This window comes from Eptesicus fuscus, chromosome 17, assembly GCF_027574615.1.
Source record: "Eptesicus fuscus isolate TK198812 chromosome 17, DD_ASM_mEF_20220401, whole genome shotgun sequence".
Taxonomy (NCBI): domain Eukaryota; kingdom Metazoa; phylum Chordata; class Mammalia; order Chiroptera; family Vespertilionidae; genus Eptesicus; species Eptesicus fuscus.
In genome coordinates, this window is record NC_072489.1 from 47,356,293 (window position 1) to 47,377,588 (window position 21,296).

The window sequence follows — 21,296 nt, forward strand, 5'->3', positions numbered from 1 at the left end:
TCTTGCCTAACACCTTGTGCTGCAATTTGCCTTTAATAAGTCAAAAGTGTCATTAAAATTTTCTAGCCATTCATATGCAACTCTGGACAACTCATCTGACTAAAAACAAATTAAAGAAGTGTGATGGTTCAGGGACTTAGTTAGAGGAGGGGAAACCACTTCACCTTTTTCAATGAAGATAACCCATCTGAAGGGGTGGCTCTCTTTTGGATTATGCCTTTCAAGGAGTTTTAGGAAGAGGAGCAACTAAGTCGAAAAGGGGTGGAAAGTGGTTAGAAATATTCCCTCTGAATTCAGAGTCTTAGGCTCTGTTTACTATACTTGCCTCATATTTTCTCATTTATAAAACAAGGGTAATTATAGCATATTTCTCATAAGCCTGTCTCAACTCTGTTCAATAAAATAGATTATATATATCAAGTGCTTAGAACAGATGCTGGTAATGGTTCCATCAATGTTAATTACTAGCACTACCATCATTATTGGATCTGTCACTGAACAGCAGAATAATGTTAAGTCAGTAATTTGCCATTTCTGGGCCACAATTTCCTATTTGCAAAATGACTAGTTGGACCATGTAAGCCCAAAGAATACATAGGGTAGGTTTAAAGTTCTCTCTGTAGTTCTAGTAAGAAAATATTTGATACTCTTAACCACGGGGACATCTGTGGGAAGAATGGGTCAGTGCCCCTTAGTGACACCTGTGCCATCCAGGAAGATGAGAGAGGAAAAAGAGCATCAGATGGAAAAGACACGAGGGCCAGCGCAGTAGGGTAATCTCAGAAGCACGAGTCCTTGGCATGGATGTTCTGTGTTGGAAGCCCAGTTCCACCACTTACTAGACAGGACAAGTTATTTACCCCTCTGCAAAAAAAATGAGAGTAATAATTATACTATTGTAATTAGCTAGTTCTTATTCATAGGAAGAAAGCTAAAGGGAGGTCACACATTGCCATCTGGGCAGCTTTACCAGGAAGCTGCAACTTTACACTCCCCAGAGAACCACCGGTCCATTCTTTCCAGATCACAGGGGGGAGGGACTGGACAAATAGGGAACGGATGCATGAGCAATAAAGTTGGGGTGACATAGGGAAGGTGCCTGTTGGTCTAACCTGGAAGCAAAAATAATTGGCTAGAGGAGGAGGGGCCATTGCAAGCCCGGGAAAATTGGGGGATACATAATCCCCCTGACAACAGAATACTTCACTCTCTTTTGGCTCTCTTGTTCCTCTGGCTTGGCTCCTGCTTCCTTGCATTTACTCATGTTCCCTCCATAGCCATGTGGCAATGGGCTGATGGACTGCAGCTGGGAACACAAGCTAAGCTAGCCTGGGCTATGCAAATATGGACCAGGACCTTGAGCAATGGTTTTAATCCCAGTGCTGCTAAAGACACAGCTGGACCTCTTCCTTGACTGGATGAAGGAAAATGGGACCTTGGAAACTCAACGGATGGAATATCATACAACTAAAAGCCACTCATTCTCCTGTGCGAGTCTCAGAAAATTCCTTTCTTGTGACGTGGCAAGAACCCCACATTCACCAACAATAGGTGGGGTTGCAGAGAGCTCACCACCAATAACAATAGTATCACCTATCCTATACTGGGGTTGTTATGAGGATTCAATGCATCCCAGGGCATAGAAATGGGTAGAGAAGTAAAAAGAAGTAAAAGTTTTCCTCCTGGTTGGACTCTGGCTGGACCATTGCCTCACTGATGGGACCTTGTGAGGAAAATCACAGCCCTGGTCTACTTTCACTTACTATTGGGCTTATCAATTTCTTGGCAGGGGTGGGGGTTGGAGGAAGAGGGAGGGGACATTATGAAATCTAACACCCAGCTATGCATGGAATATCCTCCTCAGACACGTTCCAAGTTGTTTACAAATTACTTTCTGAATTTGAAGGTCAAGTTGGCAAGATGAGAAATGAGAAACAGAACCTGCATCAGAATCAATTAATTCTGGAACTGGGACAATCGATATTATCTGAACCACCAGCTGGTTCATCTATCTATTTATCTATCTATCATCTATCTATCTATCATCTATCTATCTATCTATCTATCTATCTATCTATCTATCTATCTATCTATCATCTATCTATCTATCCTCTCTCCCTCCTTTCTTCCTCCCTTTTGTACACTCTCTCTCTGCACAGCATTTACTTTCCCTATCTTCTTTGAAATTCTTTTTTTAATTTTAATTTTCCATACTGCATATGTACCACTTCCATATCAACAATGAAAGTTTACATTTTTGTTATCCACTAATAACAGTGCATCCATCTGAATATCCTATGCAGAAAAAATTTTCCCAAATGAGCTCAATTTGTATAAACTGTTTTCCCAATCTCCCATTTACAATAAATAATTCCACCTTTCCAGTTCAGTACGTTTTCATTCCATTGAACACTCTGGCCATATTCAACTTCCCCAATGGATTACAAAATTACAGTGACTTGTTCAAATCAATATCCAGTCTATGATATCTGCCTGTGATGACCCTTCCATCACTTTTAAAATAGCATAATTTTTATGATACAGATTTTGTGTAAAATATTTTCAGAGTATTTAGATATTGATAGATTCCTTTTAATAACCAAGACTTTTAACGCTGAATTTTATAGGAAGCCTCAATATTAACCATTTTCTTTTATAATTGGTTTTAGCTATTCAAACACCACCAAAATGCCAAATGGAATGAAAGAGCCTTCCACATAATGAAGCTCACCCTACCTAAGGTGAGTGAGCGAATGGACACTCTATGTGCACCAGAGCCACGTTGAGAGAAAAAACAAAACGAAACAATAAACACTCTGAGGTCGTGTGACTACTATTTTGCTGGTGAACCACATCTTCCCTAAATGAGGAGACCAGACCTGACTCAGCTCTTTCTCAACCACTGTCCTCTGTGCTCTGGTTAGAGGTCATAAGCCGGATGGCCTCTGGCACTCTGGTACTAAGTAACCTCTGAGCAGGGGGGCAGCGATGAATCAATGAAGACAGAGCACTCACCATACACTGCAATGGTCTTGGTGTCTTGCAGAATGGCATTCCCAGCTGAGACCTGCACTGTGATGGTGTTCATCCCTTCAGAGGTAAACTTGAATGATATGCTGCCCTCCAAGGTGATCAAGGGCTAAAATAAACAAAAGCGTGGAGTAAGGGCAAAGCTATATATACATATTGATTTCAGAGAAGAAGGGAGGGGGAGAGAGAGATAGAAACATCAATGGTGAGAGAGAATGACTAATCTGTTGCCTCCTGCACACCGCCTTCTGGGGATCAAGGCCGCAACCAGGGAATCAAACCTTGACCTCATGTTTCATAGGTTGATGCTCAACCACTGAGCAACACTAGCCGAGCCAAAACTCTTCAGTTACAGATGAGACAGCCATCAGCAAGCATCTTATATCAGTGGAGCCTCTTTCTGGTGACATCTGACTCCATCCATACCTCCCCATCATCTCAAGTCTAGACCAGAAAGGGGCTATAGAGCCATGACCCCCAGCAGCCCTGCCCATGCCTTCTGAATTTGACACTTCTCTTCTGGCACCATACTGAGGGCTGGGAAGACTGATATGTTGTGCTTGTTGGTGGGATACATGTGTCTTTATGAATAATCTACTCATATTAAGTAGATCCTTTCATTCAAGGAAATATTCAGATCAGACCAAAACAGAGGGCTCGTATGAAGCCAGATTTAAGCAGCAGTCACTGAAAATCTACAAGCTGCCAGTTGTTTATCTCCAGGGTATACTGTCATAATAAATTGCAATGGAGCACAGCAACCGTGAACACCAAAACCACAGTAGTTAACAGGAGTGGCCTGGCATGCCTGGGCTTCCTCTGAGAGGCCTATCAGCACTTCCTGGAAGCAGCTTCCATGGAAACAAGTACTAATTGGATGGTGGTTTGAGGACTCAAACAAATAAATAAATAAAGACAATGACTTGGAGCAGTGCCTGTGCTACAATTGGATGCCGGGGTCCTGAAGGAAAAGATGATTAGCCTATGACCTCCCTCAACTCACTCCCCGCAATCGTTTCTTTCCTATCTTTTCTTAATTAATTTTAAAATCAAAATTCATTTAATTCCCTGGATGACAGAGGGAAGATGAAAGCTAGCATAAGAAGGTTGCTCAACACGATCTATTGAAAATGTGGTTTTCTGCTAAAAGGTAAATAATAGGAGACAGAGAATAACATTGTTTAGGACTTTTACCTTCCAAGACTAGCTTTAAATAACATAGATTTCTACTCTCTCACTGTGGGTCATGTACTCTCAGTTTGGGCTGAATTTACATGTGTAGTTTCAGAAGTAATAAAAAATGGGCTTCTTTTCAGCTGAGTTAATGTTAACTGTAGAGATGAGAGATTCCTTCCACTGTCAGGCTTGTAGCAGGGCTAGAGAGGGGTGTTTATCGTTGGTCTATGCAAAATTGTCTGGAGTGAAAGCCAAAGTTCAGCTCTGGAGTCGAACATTATTTGCATTAAAATAAAATGCATTGCATCAGAACAGTTAAGTCATCAAGAGACAGGGACTCTGCTGGAAGAAGATGGGGCTTCCAGTCCAGGACAGTCTGTCCAGTGCCCTGTGCTGGCGGACACTCTGGGGCCTTAGTGCTCCTGCCGAAATTTGGAAGCAAATTTTAATCTATGAGAATAGAGTGAGTTCAAAACTAAAACAGAGCATGTGGCCAGGTATAAGGAGAATAAGAATCCATGTAGGTATCAGAAGGCCTTGGATCTGAACCCTGCATGAAGCGGCTGAATGGGATTGGAGCAGGCCACTCTGTCCACCTCTTCCTCACTCTTGTTCATCTGCCATACGAAGGACTCAGAGCAAATGAGGTGAAGGTCTCTGCTGGTTTAAAAATGGCTGCTGACTTTTGATCACAGGGGATGTTTTGGGAAAACAGAAAGGGTAAAGCTGACCTAGAGAAGTTGGCATGTCTGATGCAGGGTGAGGTAGCCATCTGGGGGGCTGGGTGGTAATGGGTGTTGGGGAGCACAGGAGACTTGGTTGGAAAGTTTGTAAGGAGGACATTCTGAGAAAAAGGAAGTGTGCTGAAGGCAGCCTGCCCTGTTTATCAGAATTCCGACTTAGGGGAGTGCTGAAGGTGGAGTCCCTAATTATTCCTTGACCTTTCCAAACAAGTCTGTGTACATGCAGACCCCCGGGTGTTTACTGGAATCCTTATGCTTAATCTTTGGGTATCCTTGCTTAAAGGACACTGCAAACACATGTGCTCTCCCAAGATTACTTACCCTACTGATTGTATCTAAAAGATAAACTTTATCTCAAACTGCTGTTACAATAAAAGCCTAAGGAGGCAGGTGATTGAGGCTGCCTGGTTCCTTTAGCCAGGCAGTCCCTTAGCCCTCTCTTTCACAGCAAATGTTGTGTCAGAGTAATCATTCATCTATAGCTCAGGTTCTGCTGGTCAGCCCCGGCAAAAGGGCATCTGTTGCTTTTGTCTGACCCGTATCCATTCACCTCTTTTCCTTTTGGGGACCATTTCCTCCCTTGTCTTGGTTCATGTGGTTCTCAGGAGGCTGACTTCCACATCTCTTTCCACCCCAGCACTGTGACCAAGACCTGGCCAATCATAGTCCATTCTAGGACTTGTGTTAGAACTTTGGAGAAAGAGTTTGTTTTCTCTGCTGAGCTGTGAGGGTGTAAAGGTTGGGCTGCTACAAAGGGTCACAGCAAAGGAATGTCCAACTAGAGAAGGGCAGCCACACAGAGAAAGGCAGAGGCAAGAAGTAGGGGGTGGTGTGGTGAGAGAAACAGAGACAGGCAGAGAAACAGAGACAGAGAGACAAAGAGACATATTGATGCTTTAAGGGCCTATGGGCCCTGAGGCTAGGAACCCCCACCCCCAGACTCAAGTTCCACAAGCCATCTCATTCCCTTTCTGCTTCAGCCAGTTGGACTTGAGCTGCCACCAGCCCCCATGCGTGTTGTTTCCAGCGTGACCCACCTCCGTGTTGTTCCCATACCACCACACGTAGGTGAGGGTGCCCACTTGGCTGGGCCACAGCACGGCCGTCGCGTTGACCTCTTTGTTCTTTGTGGTGACAAAGGGCAGGGCCAGGTGCACATGCTCCAGGGGACCTGAGGCACAAGAGGAGAGAGGCGGGATGGAGAGGGAATCACTTTCTCTGCTCTACCCTCTCTGCTCTGGAGAGAATACGTATGACTCATTCTGATGCCTCCAGAACACAGCAGTCATGTCCCTGAGAAAAGTGCTCTGGAGCATTTGCTACGTTGGAGAAAAGGATATATTGTGAATAACTACATCTCAACATTTTCCATTTACCGACTTTTTTCCAGGCCTAAAATGTCTGAGTTGTTTATGTGTAAAAGTTTAAAAATTAATAAATAATATATGAAGTTTTAAATGAACAGGCATAATAGGAGGTTTCACAGGGAAACAAAGAGTCTTTGCAAGAGGTTATATCCTTGGTGATAAGCCAGGATTGTAAAGCACCTGGTTAGGTAAGCATGGAACAAACTGTGCTTGGTGTTGAGGTAAGCTTGTCCAGGACAAAGGCATGCCTGAGCTCTCTGGTTCTCAGCTTCTCAGGATGTGCTAAACTAAACAAAGGATGATGCTATTGATGGAGGCCCCTTAGACCAGAAATCTTAATCAGATGAACAAATCCACAAACATACCAATATCCTCATCCTCCTCCAGAACCACTCAGACCTTTCCTAGGAACCCTGGCCTTCCCTTTGAGTCACTGTTCCCAGGAGAAATCTGGTTTCCTCTGAGGTTGAAAATGACAGAAATCTATCACCTCCACCATTATTCCACGAGGTGGAGAAGAAGGGGGTGCCTCGGGCCTTTCCACCTGCTCATCACCGCCTCTTCTTCTGCTTGACCTTTACATGTGTTTCCTGGTATACGGTCTCTGGCCTTTTCTCCCTCCACATGCTCTTCCGCTGAGTAATATCACCCACACCCTGACCTTCAACTGCTGACCACGTGCTAGGGGCTCCCAAATCACCTTCTGGATTCCAGACTCAATTAGCAGCCAAAGGGTTCTGAGAAACGCATCATTCTTCCTCATTCTATATTCTCTATCTGTCGAATAAAACCAGTGTTTATCCAGGGGAGTAACCCAGTAGAAAGTCAATCTAGATTGCTTATTTTTACCTCCCACATCCATTTAGGCAACCATTTATTTGGTTTCAGAAATATGTCTCCACTAGAGCTCTTCTCACCCACCCCAATCCTGCCTGATTATGCACTAACCATCACCCCACACACACACACACCTGGACCATTACCACTCTCACCGACTTCCTGCCTCTAACCCATCCCTACCTGATCCACCTGCTGCCCTACATGTTTAATGCCTGCCTCCCTCAATAATACATAAAGGCACCCAATGCCAGGTGTCTCAGCACCTAGAATACAATGTATGCTCCAGGGTGAGGGTAGAGCAAGAACATGGACCTTGAGGGAGAGGTGGCTCTCCATGTTGGAGGAGTAGGAAGAAAGCCCGAACAGCTGCAATGCAGAGATGGAGGGAAGGAGTGGAAGCCAATGAGATCTAAAAGGTATTCAGGACACGTAGCATGTCAGCCTTATAGGCCTTGAACTATATGTGTGTGTTTGTGTAGCTTCATTCTTGCATGGATCTACATTACATATGCATACAGAGCATGGTGATGGTAAGGTGCCTTCTCACCCTCCAAATATTGCTCAGAGGGATTTTCCTAGAAAGCCACATGGAGTATGCTATTTACTTGCTCAAAATTAAAACCCCCATTCCCTAATTATAGTAACAATGATAGCTAACACGTATTGATGCAACGTTTGTGAGACAGGGAACACAGGCTGCCAACTTTGGGAGGATAAGAGCCCTGTGCATTTACCTTTATCGATAAGGCTCGCACAGTTTCCAAGACGTAGCAGATACTGGAACGTTCGCTGGGTAACAAATGATATAATTTCCTGTCTGCTTTTGTCCATGCTTCTCTCTCTTTACAGAATTTGAGGCTTTGTGACCAGCATACAGAATAGAATTGATTTTGTGGCTTAGAAGCCATACGATAGAAAGTCGTTGGTCATAAGTCAGAATGGTTCAATGAGGTGATCAAAGGCAGCACTATTGAGGGACAGCTGTGCACCACACATTCTGCTAATGGCTTTTTATTGCCCTTTCATCCTTACAACAACCTCACGGAGCAGGCACTACCATCATCCCCATCTAGAGCCCAACAAACAGAGAAAGGTGACCTTCCTTGATTCCAGGGTGTGAACTAAAGCGGCCCGATTTCAGAGTCCATGCTCTGCCAGCTGAAATTGCTCGATAAAACTCTCCCATTTTAACAAAAGAGCTACGAAGAGTCACTAGTTACTGATGATTTAACTATGATCCAGGCACTAGAAAAAGAACTTGACACATGCTCGCAGATTTTGCATGGCTCCTGCTAGTCCTGTTTGCTCAAGAAGGCCATGCCATGTCCCACCCCACGGCCTTAGCTTTTACACCTTTCTTATGGCACCTGCCAGATTTGCAGGCTCAGTTCCAGAGTCCCCTCTTGTGCACCAGTGTTCTGACTCCCCAGATCTGAGCTACATGAATCTGCTGGAATGCAAACACTAGACCAGCTGTTAGTTCCATTCTAAAGGGGTTCGTTTTCTTGGTCTCTGTCACATAGGAGCTCTTAACAATATTTTAAAGTCAGAACACACAGGGGGGATGATGCCTGCATATCCTGTTAGTGACAAAACTGAATCTCGTTACTAAAATATGGTCATTCTTTCATTGAAAGAGTTTTTGAGTGCTACCGCGTGTTGGGCATTGTTCTCAGTGCTGGGACACCTGGTATTAGATGGACCTTATGTGTTAATGAGGGAGACAGGCATGGGGTCGGTGAGAGAGTGCTGTCTTTGGTAGGCTGGCCAAGGAAACTATCTCAGAAGAAGAAACGGCATTGAGCAGTGACCTGAATCAAGTGCAGGAGGGCACCAGGTGTCTATTTGTGGTGATCTGGGGTGAGGAAAGAGCAAGTGCACAGACACTGGGGAGAGCGCCTGGCCTCCATGTGTGAGGAATAGCAAGAACGGGCTGCAGTGCAGATGGAGGGGACTGGAAGCCCCTGAGATGTAAGAGGCATTCAGGACGCTCAGCATGCCGGCCTTGTGCACCCGCAAGTGTGCAAGTGTGTGCTTGAATGAACTCATTGCTGCATATTTAGACGTTCCATGCTCATACGAATGTGTGCTATTTATCTTTCAAACTCCCACATCCTCTTGTATTCATTTACTTTTTATGTGTCGAATATACCGAATATACTACACCTACTTCCTGCTGCCCCAAAGCCTACTCTTTAACATCTCTTTTCTGCACATAGAGTGCAGTCTGCCCTAATGGATCTATGGAAGTGAACCTCCAGCCCGTGGAGGCCCCAGTGGGCTTGCTGCACCAAGACAGGAGCTGAACAAGCTGGCTGATGCCTCTCCATCGCACAGGTGCCTGCAATGCTCCAAAGGAACGGCAGGTGGCAGTGCGTCACTCCATATGAATCTTCCTGGCAGGGTGGCAGAGGGGACTGCAGAATTGTGTGAAGGAGGTTTCCCTGCTCTTTTCTTGTTTAGCCCTCCTGTGCTGCAGGGAACAGCTGGCATCTGAGACTGGACATCGTGTGTGTGTGTGTGTGTGTGTGTGTGTGTGTGTGTGTGTGTGTATGAAAGGGGGAGAGAGGGAGAGAGGGAGAGAGGGAGAGAGGGAGAGAGGGAGAGAGGGAGAGAGGAAGAGAGAGAGAGAGAGAGAGAGAGAATGAGAATGAGAATGTTCTGGAGACCTCCTCTGACCATCAAATTAAATATTGTGTATGCATCATGTTTCTGTTTGTCTGAAGTGTTTCAAAATCCACCAGAAGAAACAAAAGCATAAAAGTATAAAGATGAGATCCTAAAACAGAGCTCCTTGAACTTCAGCAAGCATAAGGATCATCCTAATCTGTTCAAGCAGGTTATGCTGCCACACTTGCGGGAGTTCTAATTCAGTGGGTCTGGGATGGGGCCTGGGGCACTGCATTTTTGTCATGTAATTTCTGGGCAGGTGACTCATTAAACCACACCTTACAAAATCCAAGGATGGCATTTGCTGGCCAAGATCATGATCTTGTGAAAAGCGGCAAAGCTACACAGGATCTCAGGAAACTGATCACTAAGATGGGGGCAGAGAGGCACCTGCAAAGGGCACCTTTGTAAGGAGGCAGCGGAAGAGAGAGGTGTGGGAAGGACTAGGAAATCCACTTCATTTCTTTTACCTGCCATTCTGCAAATTTGCATTTTTCTGTGATTTTTTTTTTCCTCTGCAAGACTGGCTAGCTAGGGCAGAGTTCTGAGCAGAAATGTGCATGTCCTCTAAATTCTCTGTCCCATCCAAGGCAATCCTGGCTGCACCTCAGGGGAGGGGGTCTCATTAGTTTGCAAACAAGCAGAGCACAGTGAATACTCTCCCCAAGGGGTTTAGGCATTTAAGGCTTCAACAGATTACCCAGCTCACCCCACCCCCATGCCTAGCAACTTTTCAGCAGGAACATCCATCCTTTCCCTTTCTTTCTCATGACCTTTGCTAACGCCTACTAAAAAGCCTTTGATTTGAAATCAAATCACCTTTGTGTGTGTGTGTGTGTGTGTGTGTGTGTGTGTGTGTGTGTGTGTGTGTGTTCTAGATGGGCAATGGGGGAGAGTCCCAAGTGGAGGGAGGGAGAGTCCCAGGTTGAGGGAAGGGAGTTGGGTGGGAAGGGCAGAAGGCAGGCCTGGCAAGCAGAGCTCAGAGTTGCTGCTGTGAACCCACTAAGTCCAAGTGCATATGCTCCTCTGTGATCACTGACTCTCAAGCTTTACTAGTGGACAGGGCGCAGCAGATCAGACTCCACAGAACCTTTCAGAAACAAACCGTGCTCGGAGAAAAGGAGCGAGTGGGCCAGGAGTTCAGGGGCCAGGAGTTCAGCCACTGGACCTCCCAACGCCCCACTCAGTTCATGTTCAGTTTTTGTATTTTTTTTTCTTCTAAATGCCAACCCCTACCCCACCCTGGCACTGTGACACCGAAATACCCTTCAGGTTTGAGATTTTAGGAAGTGCAAGTCAATGATGGGCTTGCCCTGACTTCCTATTAGCTTAAAAGAGTGTCAAAGTCACAGAACTTCTCCGATCCTTGTTTTCTCCACCTGAAAGGGCCCATGCTGCCTGCCAGGGTGTGAGGGTAGAGGGGTGGGATAAGGGAAGGCATCCCTGTGCATAGTAACACACGCTGTGGCTATGGTGTTTAGGAGAGAGGCGCCCAAGAACACAATGAAAATGCTCCTGACGTGAGTTTTGGATGGATGTGAATTAATGAAAGTTGTAAAATAATCCTCTTTAATACTGTTAGTACAAAAGAGTTAATTTTTGTCCCCCAGGCCAAGTTTAGAAAGGGGTTCCATTATATGAGGCATGCTAACCCAACCACTTAATCAAAAAGAGTCTAACAAAATTAAAATCAGAACACAAAACTTTCCATGACAAATCACCTTCCACCAAGGTTAAGGTCAAATCATTTAGTGGCTCAACTAGGCTAATGAGACAAAGAAAAAAAAAAATGCAAGTGAACAGAGAAGCTCATTTCGCTTAGCGACTGTGGCTTCAGCAACGTTGGATCTTTAGCAGAGGCCAGCTCTGCTCTGTGTTTCCTTGCCAGGATTTAGCAAACCTGGGAGAGGGCTGGGGCACGGAGGGACCCCTCAGCGATATGATCATTTATATGGAGAGATAGAATCCACAGGGCAACCAGGAGGGAGAGCTGTGGACGACTTTGTAAGAGACCAGGAGACACAAAGCTACTGCTGAATTTTAAATCAGTATTTACACGTGGTTGGAGTATGGTAGCTGTTTCATCCATATATGGGATGTGGAATAAAGCTACTGTGATTGCTAAGGAGAATAGCTCTCTAACAAAAATCCCCCTTACAGAACTGTGGACAATGATAGGCAGCTAGGAAGGCAACCATTCTCAGCAAATGTGTTGTCACTTGGTAGCCAGTTATCTTAACAACCAGTGCTTGTGTTGTATTTTTTTAAAATTTTATGATCATTCCTATGATATCATCACTTGAGATTATTTGTTGGTAAGAGGCAACTCCAGAAAGCCTGAGTAGACAGCTGAGGAATGGCAGTCAGCAGGAAGGGAGCCTATGAAGTGGGTCTTGAACCTACGTCATTGCCTAGCAAGCGCACTGCTTCTAACTTCAATACGCATGCTCCTGCAGGACAATCTGCAAACACGTGGAAGGGGGAGAAAGGCTGATGGAGACTTAGTTCCTCAAACCCCGAGCCACTGTTGGCAGTGACCATAACCTTAACGATCAAGAGCTGGGATTAGAGGCAGGTAGGCCTGAGTCTGAAATCTGGCTCTGCCACATGGTAGGTCTACAAATTCAGATGGATTATTTAAACTCTTGGGACCTCACTGTCCTTTGAAAGTAGGATTTCCAATAATGCCTGCTTCACAGGGTTGCTTTGAGGACTGAGCTTGTACACATAAAGAGCCTGTGTAGCACAAAGCCTGGCACACAGTAAGAATTAAACATTTTTAAGTGAAAAGAGGGAGGTGGAGTTGGCAACCTGGGAACCTTGTAAAACTTTGCTTAAACCCAAGGAAGGCAGAATGTCTCTTCAAAGGCCCTCTGTCATGAGGTTCCAGAGAGAAAGATGAAGAGTCGCTGATAGAACAGGATTCTTCAGGAGCCCAGCAATCTCCTGGGGACCCCTAAACAGTGTGACCTCCACTGGACCACAGCAGGTTAAAAACATTTCAGTCAGTACATTCTGCACTCAATTTGGTTCAATGGGCACAGGGCAGGTGAGAGGCATGGGATATTGCCTGGCTTTAAAACTCTTGGCCTAGAACTTGGAATTCACTTGAACAAGACCATTCATATAAAAGAGCTACAGTCATTTTGATGTAAACTCTTTCTCTAGGAACTTAAACAAGTCCTTTACCTCTGCGGGAAGATTGACAAACCTACTATAAAAGCCATTCATGGCACCGTTATTACTCAACACGCCTGAGGAGTTGTCATGGACTCACAAGACTTAGCGCACCCTTAGATCCCTCAATGGGAAAAAGCTTTAACATTTCTTGGAGCTGTTTCCTAGTGTAGTTTCCTTATCATTGTTTATACTCTTTCCCTCTATACCACCTTCTCCCTAACAACAAACCATCCCCAGACCAGGGAACACCTTTTTAAAAAAGGAGCAAAAAGATTAAATAAAAGAGAGAGAGAGAACTCATGGACAACAGTGTGGCAATTGTGGGGGAAGGGGTGTGGGTGGAGGTGGAGAGGGAATAGGGGGATAAATGGTGATGAAAACACAAAATAAAAACATTTAAAAGAGAGCAAAAGTCTAAAGAATATTAATAGTGAGATATAATGTAGGGAAGAATAATCAAAGGGGGAGAAATTCCTTTACTGATGCTAATTATCAATGCATTAGATTGAGCCACACATGTGGTTTGTTTTCAAACATTTCTGACCGCCCCCCCAAAAAAAAAATTCATATTCAATCAAATAGCTTAGCAAGTTGCTCAGGCCAAGCCCCCAGACATAGGGATTGTATCTCGGGTGCCCAGGTACCTCAATGAGGCCCAGTAAGTGCAATGAAAAAATCTGAAGCAAAGCAGAGTCCAAGATTATTCAGATTCCACTCCCTGATTTCCTTCTTACTTCCTCCCCACTGGACTCTCTTATTCTCCCTTCCCCTCCTGCTACAATGTAACTAACTAGTAAGCTTCTTCTAGATATGACATTTTAGATCATATTTTAAAAGGACACAATATTTAAATGATGTCATAAATCAACAACAGTAATAACATACAAGTTACATGTAAGTACAGGACGGCGCTGTCAGACCCGAGACTGTTGTCCACCCGCACGGTCACTCGGAAAATGCCCACATTGTGATAGACGTGTTTGATCCCGTCTTCCATGGAGCTGAGGTTGACATACGACACTGCGATGCCATCACCGAAGTCCACTTGGATGAATGTCCTCTGAACGTCTCCCTAAAAAACAGCCCAACATCAGAGGAAAGGGAGTCTGTACCAGGGTGCTTTGCTCGGGGGCTGGGGTTTGCTCTGGTTGCTGGTTCAGGAACAATGGCAGCCCTGCTCCCTCCCAGAGCTGGGGGGATCTATTTGTGGGTGACAGAATCCCTGTGACAATCTGCCATGGCCTAGTGGCTCAACCAAAAAAAAAAAAAAAAAAAAAAAGCAAGTGAACAGAGAAGCTCATTTCGTTTAGCACCTGTGGCTTCAGGCATTTACTAACATGGATGTTCTCCAAATCTGAAGGGCAATGACTCCACCAAAAGTTTCCAGGTTTGAAAAAAGTGTTTGAACATCAACTCCAGTTTGATAACCAATTCCTCTGAAGGCTTTGCTTATAGGCTTATCATCCATGTGAATAAAACAAGGTGTGCATAGTTTTAAATAGGCCGCCTACCAGACATGGTCACAGACCACTTCCCATGTGCTTGGACCCCTGAGTCCCCTCTTCATTTCTGGTTCCCTGACCAAGCTGGAAAAAGGATAGGGGGCACCTTGCCTTACACCTGATATGACATTAGGCTCAGCCTTATTATTATTATTATTATTATTATTCACCTGAGGCTATTTTTTCCATTGATGTTTAGAGGGAGTGGAAGGAGGAAGAGAGAGAGAAAAACATCCATGTGAGAGAGACACATCAATTGGTTGCCTCCTGAATGCGGCCCAACAAGGGCCAGGGATCGAGCCTGCAACCAGATGCAGAATCCAACCCAAAACCCTTGATGCAGAATCCAACCCAAAACCCTTTGGTCCAAGGGCCAATTTAACCCCTGAGCCACACTGGCTGGTGCAGCTCTATTATTATTTAAGATACTGATGGTTAATTCTTTTATACTTAGCATTTTTTACTATCAAAATGAACTCATTCTTCATGGAATCTTAGTCCGCAGAGAAAAGCAGGCTTTGTTCATCTAGATTACAGATGAAGAAACTTCAGTCAAGAAAGGTTTAATCACTTGCTCAAAGTTAACAACTCTAGTTAGCACCAGTCTTGGGATTTGAACCCATCTCTCTGGATTGTATTTCATTCATTATCTGTGGGTAAAGAATTGACGGCTCCTCCAGGCTTCAATCTTAGTATGGCATTCACAAGCGAGATGATTTTGTGCCTGTCATTCTACCTCCTTTGCTCTATGAGATAGGCATAATACCTTCCTGTCTTAACTCAACGCACTGTTATAATAGACGTGGGAGTAATTAGTGATCTGTAAAATTATATACTGAACCAAATAACTACAAAAACAATGCAACTGTAGAAGACCTGCAATGCCCCTTTGCTAAATTTCCTGCAGGTGGGCAGGAAAACCTAAGGTCTGATTTATAAAATCACAGACCTGTAAAAAACACACATAGAACAAAAGACAAGAACAACAACAAAAACAACCTTTGGGACAATGTTTCTTAGACCCAGCTTCCACCACACACAGCCTATACTTTAATACACTTTTATTTGTTTGTTTTGTTAGCTTTTCCCATTTTCAGGGGTAAGAGAAACCTTTTGAACTAGAAATGTATTTTCGATTAAGTGAGGTTCATATGGTATCATATTTTGAAAAGGCCAAGTTTAAAATGCTGACATTTAAAGGATTAATTCACAGGGAAAGGAAAAGCGGTTCAAATCCCATGAATCTAAGGGACCTGCTCTTCTGATCTATGCCAGGCCGAGCATTGTGAGGGGGACACACCACAGCTCTCAGTAAGGACATGGGCAAGGATTCTTCCCTAGGGTGGGAAAGAAACTCCATTCACAACTGCAGAACAAATATCTATAAGCCTAGACATTGTGCAATGACTTGGATCACTAATAAATATAAATGTCAACCATTCTTGCTGACTTGTCCTTCATTCGGACAACCAATGTGGACTGATCAATTTCTCATTCTCTTTCTGGTCAGTTTCCACTCCCATGTTTTCTGAATTTTCAACAGAGTTGCTGCCAGCCAAGCCTAGAAGAAGAGCCCACCTTTAAATCTACTCACATTATTTGGGACAAGTGTCTCAGGAAGATAGCAGGGAGAGTTAGGGTTACTATTACATGGTAATAAAACAAACAATATAGTTTCTGAGAGAGAGGGGAGGAAGGGAGGGAGGACGGTAGGGAGTGAGGACATGGAGGGGAGGAAGGAATGAGAGAGAGAGAGATGATTCTTTGTGGGGATAGCACTTCAGGGCATCAGCATTTGTGAGATCCAGGCCTCATGATGTGGGCACAGGCCTCTGGACTTGGTACTCCACACTAGGATGCAAGAGCCTCAAGGGGTCTAGTCTGACAGTTGATGGAAGCAGATTCATTCCTGCTGTTGTCGCTTTGCCCACTCAGGTGGAATAAACTGGGTCCTATGCCTTTGCCTTTATGGGCTTGATAAGCCCAATACCACTGTAACTCCAGGACTTTGGGCTTACCTGACATCAGCTTCTGAATTCCTTGGGTTGTAATTATCATCTGAGGCAGGGATGCCAAATCCTTTCAGAGATTAAGAAACAGGGCAAAGGGAAGATTGCCAAAGTCCTAGGTCACCATTTGATTAGGCAAGCTGGCCTGGCTTTAAATGGCTGTCTGCTCATCCATCCATCCATCTACCCATCCATCTACCCATCCATCCATCCATCCATCCATCCATCCATCCATCCATCCATCCATCTAACCACTCAACTGATAGATATATATTGAGTGTCTATCTTGTGTCTTGCCCTAAATGAGAAAAATAGATATGACCAAACAAACCAAACATATATGGGCCGGGGTTTCATGAGCAAACCAACTACTAGTGAGAAAAAATGGCCTTTAAATAAATAATCTCAAAAATAAACAAGAAGTCATTTTAGGGGATCACATGAAGGAGAGGGGCTGACGTTATAAACCTATACAATAGTGAGAGGTGGCATACTGAAGATCTGATCTGACTGAGAACATCAAGAAAGGCTTCGCAGAAGAAGTGATATTGGAGCTGAGGAAGCTTAAAGCAAACATGAACCAAACAAAGGATGTGAGTGAACGTGATGGAGGCCAAGAGTCCAGGCAATGAGGACAGAGGAAACAGACATGCAAGGGCCCCATGGCAGAAGTGGGTGGCATAGTTGAAGGAGCCTGAAGATATAGACACAATAGGACCATGTTATGAAATGAGACTGGAGGGGAGAAAGTAACATTTTAGGACTTGTGGGTCAAGTTTCTGATTTTGATCTTTTTCCTAAGAGCTGGGAAGCCATTCAAGTGCTTTAAGCAGGGGATTGGGGGATAATGGCATGATATTTTTTAATTCAAAAATATCACTCTGGCTACAATACAGAGGCTAAATTAGAAAGAGACAAGATTTCTGGGAATCCAATTAAGGGAGCTCAGGGCAGATGATGGTGCATTGAAATATGAGTTGCAACAGGAAATTATATGCACCTTCCTGGCAAAATTAACTCCCATGGTTTATTAGTTTTGAAATCAGGGAATCTCGACCTTTGATATTGGCCTCTCTTACAAAAATTAAAAGGAAAAACGCTGATGTCCGGCTACCATCCCAGACCCACCTCCTGGTACAGGACCTCTGGGGAAGATGCCTGGCCCTGCTGTGGTCTGAGAAGGTCTATAACTGATGCTGGGATGCACCACAGGTTGGGGCCCTCAGGTTCAGATTCTTGAACGTTAGCTTTTCGTGGGATGGAATTCTGAAGATGAACAGATAGTCCAGGACAAGCTGACACTGTCCTTAATTTATCTTGGTGGGATGGTAAAGTTTTCCCAGGACGTTTTAGGATGCCCAGTGCTAAGGGTGCATTAATAAAGTTAGGCAGGATGATCTGAACCCATTGTTAGCGACTGGTACATAAGCACCAACAGAAGTTCCAGGATCCATGCTCACTTGTCTAGGACAACGAGCTGCTAGGTGTGTAAACTTCTAAGGGCCAGGGTGTGCCCTTCATGACCGTATCCTCAGTACCTAATACAGGGCCCACAGAGGGGCCAACATTTCGCTCAAGAAATTTTGAATATGGTGATCTCTAATGTGTTTGCCCCCAACTGCCCTCCTCTGCTGGCCAATTTGGTTCTGATTGGTCAGTTTCTATGCCAGTCAGTGTCAAAAGCTCCACCTCCTAGGCAGCCATTGGCTCCTCACAGTTGACCCACATTTGGTTCTGATTGCTCAGTTTCTATGCCAGTCAGCGTCTCTGGGCATATCAACCTGGCCTGATCAGAAAGGCGGGGCTGATCAGCATTCCTGGTGGAGGCCTGGAGAGAAATGGAAGGCACCAAAGTGCCTTCTTACATGTTACCTCATTTGGCTGTTAGGAAGCCTGGGAGACAGCGAGGGCAGGCGTCATTCCTATTTGATATTCCAGAAGAAGTGGGTCACAGACAGGCTAAGTAAGATGCCTTAAAGCCCCTCAGCTAGAGACTTAAGAAAGGGTTTAGGATGATCTGTGTTTTAATGCTACCCATGCAGCTCAGCCCTTGTTGAACTTCTTTGATTGAACGTTACTTGAGATACCTTTCAGAGTGAGTGGAAGGTGATGGCAAAGGCAGGGCATCACTTTCTTCTTTGCTTGTTAGACTCTATTCCTGGCTCTACCTGTTTTCTCCCTGACAACACTTCCATTTACAAGTAGAAGGATGGGCTGTCAGGAGGGCTATACACCATTCTTTTTCTTTTTTGAGAATTTTTGTAAGAGTTTAACTGAGCCAAGCTGCTGACAATTGCCAGGAAGCAAGATCTCAAACCCTCCCTCCATACACCATTCTTATGCCTTCCCTCTGGTGAAGCAGTATCATGTTCAAGCCATAGAGGAGATAGAGAGCATGGGAAACAATAGGTATTCAGAATAAGTAGCTGGGAAAAATCTTGTGTAGAACTGAGAGTAGCTTCAAGCTAATAATTCACAAGTCATCATTCCTGAAACAGAACCTAGGCTGGCAAATACCTAAACTATCATATAAAATTCTTAAGCCTGAATGCTGTTCAGTCACATGCCCTAATATAGATATAGAACTGAGACTACTAGCTCAAAAGAAGCGCCAGAGAAAGGCACAAAAGCCAACGGAAATCCATATGGGGATTCTCCGAGGGCAACACTGACTCTGTGATAGAAAAACAAATCAAATGGCCTCAGTGAAGCCAAGATTAGCCTGAGGAAGGAAAGGTGTGTGAACCTATCAGCTCCTGTAACATGGCTCAGAGAAAAATGGGAAAACAAACGAGGCAGTGACTCAACAGGGACAGCTTCAGACTGGAATGAGACTCCCAGACGCTCCCAATTGTGTTAGGGACCTGGGGCAGGTAGACACACTGGGTTCATATGTCAGAGCCTGGTCCTTGCAGAACCCCAGCGTGGGCCTGACTCAGGCGTCCTTAAAGTTTAGGCAGAAATAATTACACTGTAGAGAAGTGACTATAGTAAAATCTATTTTTGTGCACCATTGTAAGTACTATAAGCCTGTGTGTGTTTGTACAGGGGAAGGTGCCAGCAGATATAACCCAGCCTGTTAACACTGGCTGAGGGGGGAGTGAGGTGAGGGGCAGGGAGAGCAGCAGGGTTAAGAGAGAGGGGGAACAAATGAGGGGAAGAAAAGATTTCACCAGATTTAATAGGGGGTGGAGTATTGTATAACACAAGAAACCGTAAAAAACAAAAAACAAAAAACACCACTATTCGGTCTCTACTATCACTGTAAAAATGTAAATATCGGTTAAGTATATGAGAACTAATTGGAAGGTATCACAGATATAGGTTAGATTGATGATAAGATACAGCCAACTTTAATATTGGATTTCAGTTATTATTTTAATGCTCTTTGGAACACAAGTGAGATTAAAAATATCATTAAGAGCATTAAATGACAGAAACAAAAATCAGATATTTCAGTCTTCTCAAGGCGAAAGATATTTAGGTGGTGGGAGCAGGTAAGAGCATGAAGTAAAAGTAGCCCACCACTGCCTTGAGCAACCCTTCTCGAGGCAGGGATAGACTCATGTTAGTAGGTGTAGACTCAGGTTAGTAGGTGTACAATCAGGTTAGCGAGGTCTTGACCAGAAGCAGGAAAGGAGACAACTAAGGTGCAATGTACCCTGGCCATCAAACAAAACATCCCATCAGCCTGTGGACATGAGCTTACGGAGAGAAGTGCTATCTAACTTGTGCTTATTCAATCCAAACTCTGCCATGTGACTTCTTTCATAAACTGTGCAAGTAAGATTGTTCTACAACATCTCCTGATGGTCATTAAGGTAGAAGAGACTGAGCCAGAAATATTAACAACTGCTGTCTATATAGTATCTCATTTAATCTTCAACCCTGAAAGAGTCAGACTTAAAAGATGGCTAAGATTTTCGTAGTGTCACAAGACAAGGTTGAACCAAGCTCTTCTTAACTCCAAGTTCATCACTCCTACTACTTGTTCACAGAGACTCTCAACTATTCTATTGTGCTCCTTCTCAGGTGGGTGCTGAAGAATGGAGACACTCACATGTGAAACCAGACAGCTTTTGTAAACTGCAGTAACTGAAACCCTTTAGAGGAATGCCAACATGCATCAAATTCTTCATTAAGTAATGATGCAAGAGGAGCCCAGTGTAATATGCCAGGTTCTACAGATGACCATGGAAGTGTAAGGTGTGCCTGCAAAGATCCCAGTTGACATATATATGAGTGAGATAAGTCTAGGCAGGAATCAAATACGGTACCCGTACTGGACCTCCTATTTTATAACAATAAACTGAGCCCTTCTGGTACAGGCACATCAGTCTATGATAAAAGGAAGTTGAACACGCATGTTCTCATTCTGGTCCTCTTTGGTGTCCCTTCCAGGAGGCACTACTCAGGCTGAAAGCTGGGGCTGCCTCACTAAATCCACTGGGAGAGAGTCTTTCCTGGATGTCTGGTTTGAATCATGTCCTATGAGCTTCTTTACCTTTTCAAAACTGAGCCCTGGAAAACAGTATCAAAATATCTAGATATCGCATAATTGCGGAATACAGAGTCAGCCTCCTCCTCCTCTTGCCTATTCAGAGATGGCTTTAGAGCACAGGTGTCTCTCCAAGTGCCCAGATCGCCCAGCTTCTCTGAAAGCAAAGGCCACTGTGAACTTGGACACCCTGACCTGGAGGGAGAACATTCACAACAGTGAGGAGGGCAGTGCACAGGGTTTTATGATCTCACCAGAGACCTCAGGTGTGACAAAGCCAG

The 21,296-nt window shown here is 44.4% G+C and overlaps 1 protein-coding gene across 4 annotated transcripts in view; it reads right to left on the minus strand.

The window, feature by feature from the left end:
• Positions 1 to 21,296, minus strand: part of SORCS1 (sortilin related VPS10 domain containing receptor 1) — a 467,090-nt gene that overhangs the window by 39,820 nt on the left and 405,974 nt on the right. For all 4 annotated transcript variants that reach the window (XM_054729115.1, XM_008144286.3, XM_054729116.1 and 1 more), the window contains exons 19-21: positions 13,892 to 14,078; positions 5,987 to 6,120; positions 3,016 to 3,139 (exon numbers count right to left, since the gene is read on the minus strand). In XM_054729115.1, the coding sequence (XP_054585090.1) occupies positions 3,016 to 3,139; positions 5,987 to 6,120; positions 13,892 to 14,078 (445 nt within the window). The remainder of the gene's footprint in view (positions 1 to 3,015; positions 3,140 to 5,986; positions 6,121 to 13,891; positions 14,079 to 21,296) is intronic.